The 15994-nt window shown below is 49.3% G+C and overlaps 2 protein-coding genes across 2 annotated transcripts in view; both read left to right on the forward strand.

Annotated features, from left to right (window-relative positions):
* The first annotated feature begins 557 nt into the window (after positions 1–557).
* LOC113480216 (V-set and immunoglobulin domain-containing protein 4-like) lies at positions 558–7719 on the forward strand. Its single transcript, XM_026848837.1, has 6 exons — positions 558–912; positions 1762–1830; positions 2881–2949; positions 3250–3363; positions 4449–4470; positions 5594–7719. Exons 1-6 carry the CDS (start codon positions 558–560, stop codon positions 5787–5789), a joined length of 825 nt encoding a protein of 274 aa, XP_026704638.1. The 3' UTR covers positions 5790–7719.
* A 4053-nt stretch (positions 7720–11772) lies between these two features.
* The window catches only part of LOC113480042 (V-set and immunoglobulin domain-containing protein 4-like), a 5581-nt gene continuing 1359 nt past the window's right edge, over positions 11773–15994 (forward strand). The window contains exons 1-3 of the mRNA XM_026848578.1: positions 11773–11920; positions 14473–14832; positions 15480–15761. Coding sequence (XP_026704379.1) covers positions 11866–11920; positions 14473–14832; positions 15480–15761 — 697 coding nt within the window. The 5' untranslated portion in view covers positions 11773–11865. The remainder of the gene's footprint in view (positions 11921–14472; positions 14833–15479; positions 15762–15994) is intronic.

Below are 15994 nucleotides of genomic sequence, written 5' to 3' on the forward strand. Positions count from 1 at the left end.
TGCCAGTCCCACAGAGCGTGGAGGAGGGGCAGCTGGTGGGAACAGCCTGTCACACCTCACCCGCCACCTGCGCCCAGGCTGGGCCTTGAGGCACCCTCCTCCCCTGCCGAGTTGTCCTTCGCCCCCCCAGTGCAGGTGCAGGGGTGGGGAAGGGGGATCACTCCGTGTACATCCCACTCTGGGTCTAGCAGTGGCTCACTCGGGCCCGCGGTGCTTGAGGTCACATCCAGGTCTGGTTTGGGTTTTGTGCAGGTGGGCACCACCCCTGTGGTTCTTGTAGCAAAGGCGACAGCACAGGGGTGTTGCACCACCCACATCTGCCTTCCGCCCTTCCCGAGCACCCTCCGTGTGTGCTAGAAGGACCCATCTTTCTGCTGGGGGGGCACCCACTTGAAACAGCCAGACTGTGTGATAGGGCAGTACGATGGCGGCATAGCTGGTGTAAACCCAGCTTTAGGCACGGGTGAGCCCAGCTGACCCTGCACAGAGCGGGGCCACGGGAGCGAGCGGGACCCCTCTTCCTCCTGGAAACCCAGAGAGCCGGAGCAAGCACGGCCATGGGGGCGGGGGGGACCTTCCCCACCACAGCCAGGGCCAGCGTGACCTGGGCCCGTCTGCTCTGTCTCCCAGTGGCAGCCAGCAAGCCCGTGGTCAGGGCCAGCCAGCCGGGGCTGACCTTCCCGGCCGGAGCCAGCACCAGCCTGACCTGTGTGGCCAGCGGGTCCCCCCCCATCAGCTACCGCTGGTTCCGGGGTGCCCCGGGGGGGACAGCCCTGCTGCTGAGCAGCCAGGCCGAGCTGGCCTGGGACAGCCTGCAGCCCTCCGACACCGGCGAGTACTACTGCGAGGCGGAGAACAGGGTCGGGGCCGGGGCCGTGCAGCGCAGCGACGCCGTCGAGCTGACGGTCAGAGGTGAGTGCCCAGAGCCACTGCGGGGGGCAGAACACGCCAAGTCCTTCCACACCGGAATGGAACAGTGTTCTGCATCCCTTCCCCAAAAGAAGAAAAGGCAAAAAGCCTCGTGTCTTCTGCACTCTGACGCATTTCTCTCCACTGGCTCTGGCTTTCTATCCTTTTTTGTTTCTTTATATTCAATTACCTCCTCTTTGGAGGAACCACTATTTTCTGATACCGGCGAGGTTTGATGTTTAAAGCACATACTTACTCCTCTTTGGCTTTTTTTAAATTCTTGATGGCTGTATAATTCTGCCTATTGCAGTTTAGCAAGTTTAGACAAGAGATCGGGATTTCATTTTGAGTATGAGGAACATCTGAGTGGCAATTAAGTAGGTGGAAAAAAACCAACTGGCCCTTTCTCCTCATGCTTGCCTGCGTATTTCAGGAGAACAAGCTGCACTTTATGCACACTCGGATGCCTCCAGGCTCTGCACGGTGGATGCCCTGTGGAAGACTTGCTGCTTTCCTTGGCTGGTAGCTCGGCTGTCAGAGCTGTGAGGGGCAGAGCCAAGCGCAGGTACCACACAGTGACCTTTAGGAGCAGCGAAGCCTGCTGAGCTTGGGACAAGGGTTATGGCTGAAATGATGCCTTGGTTTTCATAGCAACTGCATGTAAGAGCGTACAGCAAGGGAACAGGAATTAACAACGGCCATGCTCATTAACGCTGCTACACACAGTCCCCAACGTGTCCTCTGGAGCAGCTGGTTCCTCGTGGTCTTACCACCCATGGAGAAGTTCTGTATTGCAGCAGCATCACAAACATGGTCCGACTCCTGTGTGAGCCTCTCCCATTCCTCTTGCAGATCTGCCCACAACAACAGTGGCCCCTTGGCGGGATGTGGGGACCTCAGAGAGACACCACCCAACCACAGGTCAGGGCAGCAGCACTCACGGCTGACAGCACGACGAGGAGTCAGGCAGGGGGTCTGACATGGGGCTTAGCAGAGGGGTTTGTTGCGGGGGAATGCAGCCTTGACAATATTGTATCCCATTCCACAGGCCTCAGGTCTTGATCCAGATGTTTCTGAACGTAGAACATCCTCCTTTCCTCAGCCCCCAGTCCACAGGGGGCTTTTAGCTTGCTCCTAGGGAGGTTGTGTCTCTGATGAGAGGCTCCCAGAAATACCATTTCCTGACTTGTAGATCATATAGGATGTTCTGGGTTCTGTTCTTTTTTTTTTTTTTTTTAAAGGGCTTTTTTTTTTTTTGCTTGTTTTCTGATCTTGAATGAAAGCTGCTGAAGTGGGAGGCAGAGCGAGTATCTCTAGTGGCAAATACAAGTGATGCCAAAGCTGCTTCAGACCTGGCTGGAATCATTTTACCTGACCAAGGACAGGTGTTTTGAGGGAGGGCTTGAGATTTCCAGTTTGTTGATGTGGAAATTCAGACCTGCACTAGAGTAGCTCTGCTTGTGCTATGTTTCATTTGAATTCATAGTGCCCAGCAACCACACAGCAGGTTGTGGGAAGCAGCATCGGTGCCCAGAAGCCAAGGGAAGCTGTTGACAATTGTTGACTCTTCTTACAGAAAAAAAAACAAAAACCAGAGCTGGTGTTCAGGGGTACCTCTGTAATCTCTTGGACCTCACAGGGCTCCACCACTATTACAGGGGGGGTGTGTATAGACATGCATATACACATGTATATCGTGTGTATAGATACACAGTTTGTGTAGATATAGGATATATAGTGTATATATACCGCACATAGTAGTTCTCTAGTGTGTATATATAGTACAATATATACTCTCTCTGTATTATAGTGTATATGTAGTACCCAGTTCTAGTGTTTGCCTGTCTTTACTGCCTCATAAAGGTGATGGGGACATTCTCTTCTGATCCTCAGCTTTAATCCTGGATTTCCTGGTGCTGGAGTGAGGACTAGACAGGGACCATGAGCCTTTCACTCCTGTTTGTTTTGCAGATCTGCCCATAACAGTAGCAACTTCTGAGACTGGTGTGGGATATCCAGAAAAGAACTATACGACTCAGAGTAAGTGGAGAGCAAAACAAAGCCAAGAAGAGGACGGTAGTCAGGACTTCCAGCCTCAGAATTAGTGTTCTGCCTTCTGGCTGCGAATTGTGTTAGTGGCTGTTCTCAAGGGACCTACATGATTCATGGTGACTCTTTAAAAGACTCTGGATGTTTTTATGGGGAAAAAAACAAGCAGGGCCAGGCACATGCAGTACAACCCTGCGTGGCCACAACGGGGCTGGCTGCTCTTGCCCTCAGGGAAGTGGTCAGCATCATGTAACTGCAGCTGTGACCGGGACGGCTCCTCTATCGTTCCAGATCTCCAGAGGACTCACCTGCCCCTGTATGTGGTCGTCCTGATTGCTGTGGCTTGTGGTGCTGTGGTTTTCCTTATCGTCTTTCTTATCATCTGCATTAGAAAGCCCAAAGATGGTGAGTAGAATGTTCTGGAAGACCCAAATGGGATGTGCATGCCCAGCTTGGTTTTAGCTTTAAGGGTTTCTGGGGATGGGGCTGGTCCTGTGCTCACAGCTATTGGTAGCAGCCCTGGCGTCGTACCGGCGGCTGATCCCAACGTGCACGGATCTGAATAGGTGGTGGGAGATCTAGAGAGGCAGAGAAGCCCCTTTTCCTCAGGGAAGACCTGTCACAGCTGTGACATTCCTTAGGGACGGCCATTCCCCACCGGTCCTCGCGGGCACCCCATGGCTCCCAAACTTTCCTGCTCGATCAGATCTTTTACAGTATCTGGTAGCAAGTTAATCTTGTCATGCTACTTTAAAATAAAAACCTGATTGCACCAGCTGCTGTTCAATATTGCCCTTAGTACCTGGAGGAAAAGAGGTCACTGTCAGTTCTCCCTGCTCAACACAGATTCATTTCCTTCCTAGTCTTCACACGTAGGATATATTTACTGAATGCTTCTGTCTTTCCTGCCCTGACAGTAGAAAACCCCTGACCAAAAGCTTTCTCAGAGCCCCCTTTCCCCCTAACAGCACTCGGCAGTGTACAGAGAATACCTGGGGCTTTTGGTTTGGGGCTTTTTACTACTGGTAGCCATAGTTTTCTCCTTGTCCCTTTGCTTCTTTAATTACCCTCCTACAAGTCTGTGCTACCAATTAATAATAATTATTATCAAACACTCCTTTTTGCCTTTTTTCTTTTTTTTTATTTTTTAAGGAATCCAGAATAACCTCTTTCTAAATTGTTTTCAAACTTCTAATGAATTAAAAACTGCAGGAACTGGGAACTTCTAGTTTCTAAACTTAACTTTAACTTTGACCCTGGGCAAGTTATTTTGACTCAGTTGACTACAGCTGGGATATGGGTTGTTTTCATTTTCTTGAACTGAACCCTGGGAATAGGAGTCACCATCCACCTAACATGATCTCTAAAGTTCCTATTTTTACTCTGTCTTCAGAGGTCATTTCTTATACCAAGAAGAGACATAGTAGAAATTCTGTTTTGAGAATATAAATGCAAATTATTTACACAGTTTTCTGATTATTCTTTTCCAGCTCAAGTCTATGAAGTAAAATTGTGAGTATAACCCTTTACCTAACATACTGATGAGTCTTTGGGGACTGTATCAGAGCAGGAAAATAAAACGCCAGTGCTACTTAGCTGTCAGGATGAAAAGCCTCTTAAGCAGTACGGATGAAGAGGTTCAAAGTTAGCTCAATAGTGCATCGCACTGATGATCTGTGGGCTTTCCACATCAACACATAATGTAGGAAGAAAGACCTTTTCCTCTGCAATACTAGAATCATAAAAATGAGCAGGAGTTGTTTATTAACTCCTCAGCCCAGTGATGAGGCCTATTGCAGATCGTTGCCAAGGATAAATTCCCAGTGTTTTTTCAAATGCAAAGAACAGGAATTCCTCTTCTAAAGAGCTAAGGCTCCCAATGCACAGATTATACTCTGATTTATCCCTGAAATATCCTTGGCTGACCTTGCCTCTTTTAATCATAGCTGTGGCAGTAAGTTACAGCTATCTATAAATTCAGGTTTCAGCATCCTGATTGACTTTAGCCTATGGGAGGTATACTGAAAGACTAATATTCTAGTCAAAACATACAAGGAGAACCACTTATCTAGGTATAAAGTGCTGGTGACTTGAGGGCCGTGGTAGAACACGTTGTGCAGGTGCTGTGTCTCCCAAGCAGTTTATAAAGCAGCATTTTAAGTAGCAACTGAACCCTGAGCAAATAAACAAATGGTGTGATAGCATTTCTCCTGAGAGGATTTACCTTCATTCTAAAGGTATCAGATACCATAAGCCACATGGTGGCTGTGGACTTCATTCCGTTCACCATTTACCACTCCTCCACCACTTCTTTTAATACATATGTATTTATCTTGCAAAGAGCAGTTGTGTGGCTGTGCCACTCCAAGAAGTAGTGGTAATCCTTGTGCTTACATACCTTTTGCTGCCTCTGGAGCTTGCCCTGGGTTGCAGGCAATGCTGCTACAATGCCCGAGGTTCTCCTGCCACCTGGAAGCAAAGGACAAGATCCTCTCCTTCAGAATAGTCACAATCCCATGTCCCAGGTTTACATGGGTTTGAATCAGACCACAGTCTTGCTCAAAATCTTGATGGTTGGGAGATGCTTTGTCTAGTCTGGTTGCAACGCTCCTTTCATCTTGTATTTTGATTTCAGCCATAACTCAAGAGCAGCTTCTTCAAGGTGTGAAAGTACTGGTCATTATGAGGAACCCATCTCCATCACTGAAAACAACTATGTGATGGAGCCTGTGAAAAACAAAAGCTCTGAAGAAATAAATACGAAAAAGGATGAATGTGAGTGTGTTGGAAACACCCAGGAATCTGTGTATGAAGTAGGGGACACTGTATGACAGCCAACACTGCTCTAAGGTAGCAGTCCTGAAGAGTACCTTCATCCAGGCAATATTTATTTTCCTATTCACCTTTGCCTCTGAAAAAATAGGTTGGGCAAGCAGTTTTTGCTCCTCCACAATTTGTGGAGCCTTAATGTCTGCAGTGAAAATGCAAACCTCTGTAGGAACTTCAGTTCCAGGCTGCTGTATAGATCTTCTGGTTTGGCTTTTCCTGGTTCCCTTTCCCCACCTCTGTAGCAGAAAGCCCTTTCTAATCTGGTGTGCAGACCCCAGGCCAAGAGCACGGTACCAAACCTCCTGCTTTCGAGGGCCAAAACGATCTGCGGTCACAGCCTTCGTGTGGCGGGAGCAGGGCCAGCGCCAAGGGCTGCTCAGCATCCCCCTCGCCTCTGGCAAGCAGCGCGGCCGAGCCAGGGCTGGGAACCCGCCTGAAGGGCTGCGCAGGTGGTAGAGTGTCCCTTAAATGCCCTTAAAGAAACTGAAAGACAGGTTAAAGCCAGGATACAGCCAAGAACTTTACCACACCAGCAGTACAAAAAGAAGAAACGTCCCGTGCACCCGCCGTGCTGCGCTCGAGGCGCCCTCCTGCAGCGGCTTCTAGTTCTGGCACTGGAGAGCTCGGGCGATTTTGGCACTGCAACAAGGCACATTCTTCCTGAGTTCACCTGCTCTATTGTCTCTTTTAATGCATGTTTAATATTGGAAAAAAAAATAGATACTTTTCGTTAAGTTTGTGGATAGGATTGCTTACACGTGCCTAAATTATTTTGATATATTTTTGCATGACCGATTCATCTTTAAACCACTAGCAAGCACTCGCAGCTACGGCTCCTCAGCAGATACTCAAGAAGTCGTTTCCTCCTGCCTTAGAAGGCCTGAAGGCCAAGTAGGGAGCCGAAAAGCTTTGTTATTCATAATTTCTACTACCCTGAGTAAATCTATAGCATGGATACTGCAGAGGTGTGGAAGAACCTTTTTACAACGCGGGGTAGGGCACTGCCGTGTCCAGTCGGGAGCCACGCGGACAGGTGTAAAACAAAATGGGGGGTCTGAGGGGTGAGGGGGGTATCAGCGGCACGGATACAGGATTAGTGGGCCCCCAGATTTGCTGTTCACACTCAGGAAAGACCTGCACCTGCAGTTCTCTGCAAGCATCAGCTCAGAAGTCACAGCAATCAAAAAGGGCATTTGGTGTCATTAGGAAAGTCACTACAGTGCAATAGAGAACAGGCTTGTGGTCCTGTAAACACCCTGGAATGTTCCACCTTGTGTATGTGTGTAGTTCTCCTCTCAAAAGGGTGTAACAGAGCTAGGAAAGTGACTGAGAACGATAACAAAGGATGATTAGTGGCATGAAACCACTTCTGTGCAAATGCATTATACTTTCTCAGCTTGGAAAAAAGGGAATAAGGCAAAATGAGTGAAGTGTACCAGTGTGGAGAGGATGAACAGAGACTAATTGTTTACAAATTGTCTGGAAAGGAAGCAGACAGCTAAAATTATCTGTTAGTACTTTTAAAGGGAGAGGAAAAGTGTTTCTTTTACGCAATACAGAAATAAGCGTGGAATGAAATGCTATTCGTCCAGTGTTATAAAAATCCAAAATACACAGAGGTTCAATGAGAAATTAGAGGAATGAATGACATAAAAGTTCATCAAAATTCACAGACTGCCAGGCTCACTTTACCTTACCTTACACATAAGTTCTCTGTCAGTGACCTTATACTAGCTCCCTCAATTTCCTATACCACTAGTTTTATTTCTCTTCATTAAGAATGTACTGAAAAATCAAGGGCTGGGAAACCTTGATTTCAAAGTGGAAAGGGGACAAACAGCAGATTTTGTTGGTGATGGTGTCTTGGAAAAAATTGTCAACATGTACATGCAGCTTATTGCAAATGTGGAGAAGCAAACAAAAATCATTAAACTTCAGGACTGCAAAGTTAGTGGTTTTGTTACACTGCTCTTATTTTCCTATAAAAGTGTGTGTGTGTGAATGTCTGTGTGTGTTCAGGAATTACACTCCTAGGAACATATTAGGTGCCTTTACTTGAAAGCGGAGGCATTGGTGTGAACCTGCAGAGTTCGGGATAGTTCTGGCCGGTGCGAGGTGCCATTCGTAGGCTGTAGCCAGCCACAGTTTAGGGAACAGACGATGCAGGAGTTGCTGCCAGTCCAATTAGAGGTTCAGAGCTAATGAGATGAGGTGTTTAAGGTGTGACAGAAAATGAGTTCTGTTATGGAGTGTGAAAAGCCAGTGAAGTCTGTCAGTCTTTTCTCCTAAGCAGGAAGGTGAGTAGGGGAGAGAAACTGTTGCAATAGTATTGCAAGGCACACAGTTATCACTGAAAGGGTTTTTAGAGAACAACAGAAAATCATGGCTGGATAGTGTGTTAATGTGATGACAAATCCAGAGTGTTGAAATTTTCTGGGAAACTGTCATATTTTCTTAATCTTTCTATTCTAGATGAGGTTGCAGTTTTTGAAGCCCTGCTGTAAATGAGCACCAAGGAGATGAAAGCTCAGAGGCCGTCGTATATACACGGGCCCCTTTTTTAGTGCTAGGAGGTACTTAGAAGGATTTGGCTGAGACAGTGGGTGACCCAGAACTGATGTCATTGCCCTGGGAATTCCTGGGGAGGGAAGTTAATTTTCAGAGAGCATGCATATATCATGTCTTTGTCACATAGGCCTTGAAGGAGATGCTTGTTTCCACTAAGTTTCTGTTTCTTTAGGTGGAACAAACGTCATGTTTTCATGTCTGTCTGTACAACTGTCTGGTGTATGGGAGAGAACTGTGGTGTACGTGCCTGCAGAGGCTCATACAATCAGCTCCTGTGGGGCGTCCAAAAACTGCTTAGTAAACCACGCTCTGTGAGTTGGCTATGGCTGCACCAAATAACAATGTCTCAACTCCTGCAGTAAAATTTGCCTTTTTTTCTGAGTGCAGATGATTCAAAAGGAGCACCTTGAGACCTTTCTTCTTCAGTTACCTACTTTTTGGTGGTTTGCTGAAAGCTTGGTGCTGAATTTCACCCCCTTGCAGGCTAAAAATCTTAATTCATCACCTGGAAAATCGTAGCAAACTTCTCTAGCCTCTTGCAGACTATGTCAAGACATGGGTGTAAGATGCAGGCTCTGCAGAGCTGGTCCCTGTGAGTAGGGTCTGAGGTCCCATCTGCACTCATTTTCAGGGAAACGGGGACTTTACTGTGCTACCTCTAATTAGCCTGGCATGGAGTGGCAGAAATTGCAGAACAAAGAGTCATTCCTGGTCGCTTTGTCTAAGCTGTGCCACCTGAAGAAATGGTGCTAAAGTGTGTCGTGTCCAGTATGTGGAAGAAAGGTGAGTGCTGGGGGAAAAGGCTGCAGAGTGCTTTACCTGCCTGGCACTGCAAGGGAGAAAGCAACGGATTCAACCCAGAGCAGAGACATGAAATAATTATGCTTCATTATGATAAACCAGGTAACTAGCATTAAAAGCTTTTCCTTCCTGTGTTCAGATGCAAAACTATGAGGAGTGCCTCTGGTGAGACTCCTCAGGGAGGACACTAGCAGTGACATCCCTGTCCCAGGGAGAGCAAGATGTCATGTACATCACATTTGAGGAACTACAGTTATTCATGATTGTTTTAGCTAAATAGTCATTTTTTTATCCTGTATAATTACAGCTTCAGGAAGTCTTGCATGTCCGGTTCAGAAAGTTGTCACATCAGCAGTTTTAGCTTGGGTTTTCAGCTTGCTCTGGGGCATGTTCCCCAAAATCCAGCTTCTTTTAAAGTCTTTTGTGTAAGAGATAGTTTACTGGTTCTAACGCCAGTCACGGGGCAGGGTGTGCAAAAGGTTGGGTTTAAATCATCTCTCTGGAAACTGGTTCATACTCACTCTTTCCATGACATGAGCTGAATTTTAACAAGTGCTTTTCTGTTCATTTGTTTGCTTTTAGGCAGGATTCAAGCATAGCTCATGGCTTCTTGGTGGCAGATGTGGTACAGGCAGTATGACCTGGTACCACACAGGTAGCTCCAGAAAACAAGTCAAGAAGAAAAGGCTACAAATGTTTTTGCTAAAAATGAAGTTTCCACCACAGCAGCAAGGAAATGCTCTGCAAGAATGGGTGGTGCTGCTGCCTCCATCGTCTCCCTCGGCAGGATGACAGCCAGGGTAGCTCTCGGCCCAGAACCTCGTATGAATTTGTCTGGCCACACCACATTCAGCTTTTTGTTGCAAGCTGCCCACGCTTGCCACAGGCAGGTTTCACTGCAGCCATAATCAGAGCTCAGCTGAAATCACCTTCAGCAAGCTGTCCAAGCGTGGACGTGCCTCCACCTGAAGGCTGAGAGGAGACCTGCAAGGTTCTCATCAGTTTACTGACGTTGGGCAAAGGAAGATAGTCTCCAGTTTTCATTGCCCTGCGTGGAAAGGGCACAGGCTGTCCCTGACCAACGGCAGCACTTCCAGAGAAGGCTCAGAGCTCAGCTGCACTGTCAGGAGTTCAATTACTGCAAACAGGTCTCTCATGATGGGGCGTAGCTGTGGAAAACTACACCAACTATCCTTCCCTCCCAGCTCCAGCAGAAAATGACTCCTGTATTTCAGACACATCTGCTCAAAGACACCATTCTCCTGGTGCTGTTGTTAAAACTATATGCTAAGGCATGTCTGTTGAATAAATGTCCAGAAATTGCTTTCATGATTGATTAAAAGCCTGTAACAGAATTCACTAGGTCAGTAGATTTGTTTTTATATATTTCTTATCTTCTGTAATTCCTTCTGCTTTTGGTAATAATTACAGGCACATATTAATCCTGTGCATAACAATACTGACAGACAACTCCTGGATGTCCTTCCAGAGCATACCCAGAGTTACACCCCTCTGCCATCAGAGACAAGTCCCTCCTTAGAAAACACCATGTGTGCTTGCAGGGCATGAAACATGGTGACTGTTGCCCATGAACTGGAATACTGCAGCAGAAATTTGTACCAAGATGGTCTGTGATGCTGTGAAAATGGGAGCCAGGCAGCGACCCTCTGTTCCCCAGCAGACGGTGAAAGCCTGCGTAACATTCAAGGTGGGTGACTCCGGTTCAACCTTCCGCTCCCGCCTGCGCCGCCTCGGTGGCCCTGGCAGTGGAACTGCAGCTGCACTGCGACAGGACACGGCTGCTGTGAGCAGAGCATGGAGCTTCTGCAGGGAAATTCTTATCACAGAGCAGGATGTTGGGGGTTTTTAATACTTCTTCTCTCCACATTTTCTGTTAGAAAAAAGCAGTAAAAGTGGCATCCTAGGTTTTCTGATCTAAAAGGCTCAGACAGTTTGGCAAAGAAATGAGGGCTGGCTGTCGCCCTCACTCAGGTCACACGCTGACCTGTCCAAGGCAAAGGGGATTGCCCTGGGAGAGCCTGTTGCAGCAGAGGGTGGTACAAGCTGTGCAGAGCCCCGTCAGTGGGGGACAACACCAAGGGAATGGAACTGAGCATCGGGTAGTCGGTCTCTGCCCCGGGCTCCTGACTGACATTAGGGGGCACTCGGGCCTGTGCTTCTCCATCTCTAGGTGCCCCATTTGGGCCCTCATGGTACAAAGGAGAGAGATCCTGAGCACTCTGCTGAGCAGTATCACCACACACGAGTCAGGAGAATGGAATTCCTGCTTCACAAGCATCCTCAGGTTTGCTTCCCCTTGCTACCAAGTGCCCGACTGTGTAGGCATCATAAAGCTCCCTCTTTCACTGTGAAGTGAATGCAAATGTGGAGTAAAAGAAAAAAGAAGGAAAAAAGAAACACACAATTATGAAGAATAAAACCACTAGTCATAAAATTCAAGAGAATGGTAAGAGAGGTGGGTGGGGACAGGGGAATGTGAAATGGAACAGGAAGGATCCTTACAGTCTTTGTCCATCCTTTCTCCTCCAAGTCAGCAGTGAAATGGACTCGTGATATTTCAGAAAGAGGATCCTAGATGACAAAGGGCAGAAGAAAGGGAAGTGTTCTTCACTCGCATTCTGGTCCCAGGAGTGCGGGGGTCTCTCACCAAGTGCAGGGGAAGGAGGACGGCCCTGCAGTCCCGGGAGAATGGGGGCAGCTGTGCGGACACTGGTGTTTGCAATGGCTCTCGGCACCTGCAACGGTGAGTAAACACCTCAAGGTATCAGAACAAAAATCAGTGTACTAGGAGAGTAGGGAAAAACCTTTGAATTATAGGGTCTTATTTTTAAAAAGTTGTCAGGTTTGGAAAGTCTTTAGTTTCTTATATGAAAAATAGAGCCTGAGAATTCACAAGTCTCCTTTGGTATCAGATACAAGAAGACGCTTTCAGGAGCAGAGCAAGCGGAGGGTGGTATTGGGCAAAAGCTCAGCTCCCATACCCCAAAGCAAAAACAAAACAGGATTTTTCAGGACACTTGGAGAGGACCCTGCTCCAGTGTGTTCATTCCAAACGAGTCTGTGAAGCTGGAATATGCATTCATCTAGAATTTAATAATGCATCACAGTTGTTCTGCTAGCATGGGCCTAGGAAGGAGAGGACCTGTAATTGTGAGACTGGGTGCAGGCACTCAGGACTCCCCTTGGTCTCTCCTGATCAGTGGCTCTTGTGGTGCATTAGGGGGGTGACACTGGAATCTTCACCTCAATTCATGCGCCCATGAGGCAGAGGTGCCACTCCCAGGGCACGTACGACACTGGCACCGGCAGAGGAAGGTTTTGGGAAACAGGAGAAAGGTGCTTGAACAATTTGTACACAGAAGTGCAGAATTGCTCCTGACATTTAGAAAAATGGGTTGAAGTATGTTCCCCATTTTATCATTAAAAAAAACAGCTTTGCAGGTATCTGGGATCTGCCTCTCAAGCACTTACTGTGCGTTAATGCAGCGGAACATAACCAGTGCCTGGCTGGGGAGGAGGGGAAAGGGGCAGCGGGATAAGAGGGTAGGGGTAGAGGTGAGCCAAGTCCAGCTAAGTTCAAATAATGTGCTGCTTACAAAAAGGCACTTCCCAGAGGAGCTGTGGTCTCAGTGGGCAGCCAGCTGGAGAGACAGGGAGAATGATCCAGGTGCTACAAAATCCACCCCCTCTTCTCCTGCGCCCACTTGAGTGCTTGGCAGGGTGCTCCCGTGGTTGAAGCTGGTGTAATCCAATAAATCTGGGTCAGATCTGAAGTTCTCTAAGGCTAAAGCCAGAAGATGGGTTTGCTCCACCGTTCCTGTCCCAGGTCCCTAAAGGCCTGCAGGACCCCAGGAGAGCTGGTGCTGGCAGGTTAGGAAGGAAGATGCTCAACCATTTAGAAAGTGGGCCAGAATAGAAGAGCTCAATTTTTTTCTGTTACCATGCATTATGGATAATACAAATCCCTCTGATCAGCCTTCTGATCTCTAACACAGCCCTTCAGGTTTTTGAATGGTCCAGCTCTATTTCCCTCCAGTGGGAGAATTCACACTGTTTTTTCTGGAAGACTACATCCCTGTTTAAGAAGGGTCACTAGGAGGAAATACTTCTTTTAAAAACGCTGTCTCAGTGGGTTTTATTTTGCCGAGTTTCTCCCATTCCTTCCAGTCAGGTCTCCTTTGGAATCAACCCTGCTAATGTTGAAACTGGTCACAGAGAGAGTGCAGCTGCTCCGCAGGCAATCAGTGGCTGCTGGCAGCTCTTTCATGGCACACAGCAATGCAGAGCAATACGGGAGAGAAGTTTAAACAGAATTGTGTCAGATGAATACACTGGATAGCAAACATAATTGAACTTGAGCGTGCCTTGAGGTTATTTCTGAGCAGTTTTCTAAATAGCTTCCACCCTTCTTAGCTTTTCTTGGTGGGAGTCTGTGAAAACAGGAAGACAAATGGAAAACCTTTTAAAACTGATGCATCAAGGAGCTGCATTTGACTGGATGTGAGGTTTGAAGAACAGAGCTGTGCTTGCCCTCTCAAAGTCATCCCGTAAAGGAAAACCAAAGCTCTGTGTCAGAAACAAGCTTCCACTGTGCTCAGCCTCAGCAGCCCTTTGCTGTCCTCGTGGACACAGACCCATGGACACTTTCCTTTCCCAGCCAGCTCCTCCTGCTCCCTCTGGCACAGGCTGTTACACAGAGGAGTGCTTCTCCCCACGCAGCAATACTGCGGGGTCCTGTGAGCGCCAGGGAAGTTGCATAAAAAAATAGTGATGCTAATGAATGTAAATATGTTGTGTTCATTATCAGTTACAGTGAAGCTGTAAATTTTTTTCATGCTTCCTCCCATCTAGAACTTAGCAGCCAGCACTGCAAGTGGTGTTGTCAGAGCATCCGTCTCGGTGAGGGGAGTCTGTTGCCCTTTGACTCATCATGTGCGAGTGTCAGCAGAAAGCCAGGCAGCAGAGGCAGGATGTAAAGGCTGGGGCTAGACAGCAGGAATAAGAGTCGCTCCTTAACATCCTGTGAAGACTGTGGCTGTGATGCTGCCACCAGGAGCAGGATTTGTGCCTCTCTGTACCAAGAAGGAATTGAGAACTGGCAATTGTCCAGAGAGAAACAATAAAAATAGCCATGAGGCCGACACAACCGCTCACTTCCCTGTGCTCAGTGAGGTGGGGACAGGCCCTGGTTTAGCTGGCTGCAGCCTACAGCACATCTAAGACGGGGCCGCGTGCTGGCGATTCCTGTCTGCTCTCTGGTTCTTATCCCCTCCCTGCAACTGCTGTTCCCTGCAGGATCCCTCCTGGATCTGTCTGGTGTCCACCAGGTCAAGGGCACATGGATGGGATCCACCACTTTACCCTGCACCTACGTGCCCTCGGAAGGTTTCACAGAGCAAACACTCAGGTGGAGCGTGGAGCGAGACGACAGCACCGCGACCATCTTTCGGAGGGACAACTCTGGTGACCACGTCTTGTTGTCTCGGTTCCGGGACCGGGTCAGCGTCCCGAAGCACAGCCCAGGGAACGCCTCCCTGCTAATCGAGAACCTTGAAATCCCCGACAGCGGACACTACACCTGTCAAGTTGTCTGGAGGTCTCAAAATAACAGCTTGATAACAAAGGAGGTGACCACGATGGTTAAAATTGTCAAAGGTAAACTGCTCTCGTGCTGCCAGTCCCACAGAGCGTGGAGGAGGGGCAGCTGGTGGGAACAGCCTGTCACACCTCACCCGCCACCTGCGCCCAGGCTGGGCCTTGAGGCACCCTCCTCCCCTGCCGAGTTGTCCTTCGCCCCCCCAGTGCAGGTGCAGGGGTGGGGAAGGGGGATCACTCCGTGTACATCCCACTCTGGGTCTAGCAGTGGCTCACTCGGGCCCGCGGTGCTTGAGGTCACATCCAGGTCTGGTTTGGGTTTTGTGCAGGTGGGCACCACCCCTGTGGTTCTTGTAGCAAAGGCGACAGCACAGGGGTGTTGCACCACCCACATCTGCCTTCCGCCCTTCCCGAGCACCCTCCGTGTGTGCTAGAAGGACCCATCTTTCTGCTGGGGGGGCACCCACTTGAAACAGCCAGACTGTGTGATAGGGCAGTACGATGGCGGCATAGCTGGTGTAAACCCAGCTTTAGGCACGGGTGAGCCCAGCTGACCCTGCACAGAGCGGGGCCACGGGAGCGAGCGGGACCCCTCTTCCTCCTGGAAACCCAGAGAGCCGGAGCAAGCACGGCCATGGGGGCGGGGGGGACCTTCCCCACCACAGCCAGGGCCAGCGTGACCTGGGCCCGTCTGCTCTGTCTCCCAGTGGCAGCCAGCAAGCCCGTGGTCAGGGCCAGCCAGCCGGGGCTGACCTTCCCGGCCGGAGCCAGCACCAGCCTGACCTGTGTGGCCAGCGGGTCCCCCCCCATCAGCTACCGCTGGTTCCGGGGTGCCCCGGGGGGGACAGCCCTGCTGCTGAGCAGCCAGGCCGAGCTGGCCTGGGACAGCCTGCAGCCCTCCGACACCGGCGAGTACTACTGCGAGGCGGAGAACAGGGTCGGGGCCGGGGCCGCGCAGCGCAGCGACGCCGTCGAGCTGACGGTCAGAGGTGAGTGCCCAGCCCGGAGCAACTCGTCGCCACTGCACGGGGCTGAGGCAGGGAGTTTCCTCTCTCGTAGACACCTGACACGGAATGTGAATGGTGTCTCGATCGCCACCCAGAGAGGGGACCACGGGGGCTGGCACCCCCTGCTTCAGAGCGCTGATGGCGGAGGGCTCAGGTGTCCCCGCTGTCCCTCTGGGGCGGGGGCCAGGCCCCTGCCCTCAGCCTGTCTCTTATAC

The sequence above is a fragment of the Athene cunicularia genome, assembly GCF_003259725.1.
Source record: "Athene cunicularia isolate RWA chromosome 4 unlocalized genomic scaffold, athCun1 chr4_part3, whole genome shotgun sequence".
NCBI classification, from domain to species: Eukaryota; Metazoa; Chordata; class Aves; order Strigiformes; family Strigidae; genus Athene; species Athene cunicularia.

What these genes read in the sequence shown, in the direction of transcription:
- LOC113480216 (XM_026848837.1), top strand. Translation starts at nt 558, where the DNA reads ATGGGGGCGGGGGGGACCTTCCCCACCACAGCCAGGGCCAGCGTGACC. An exon ending in AAAGAACTATACGACTCAGA is followed by an intron (nt 2,950 to 3,249) that starts GTAAGTGGAGAG and finishes CTATCGTTCCAG; the next exon opens with ATCTCCAGAGGACTCACCTG. An exon ending in CAAGTCTATGAAGTAAAATT is followed by an intron (nt 4,471 to 5,593) that starts GTGAGTATAACC and finishes TTTTGATTTCAG; the next exon opens with CCATAACTCAAGAGCAGCTT.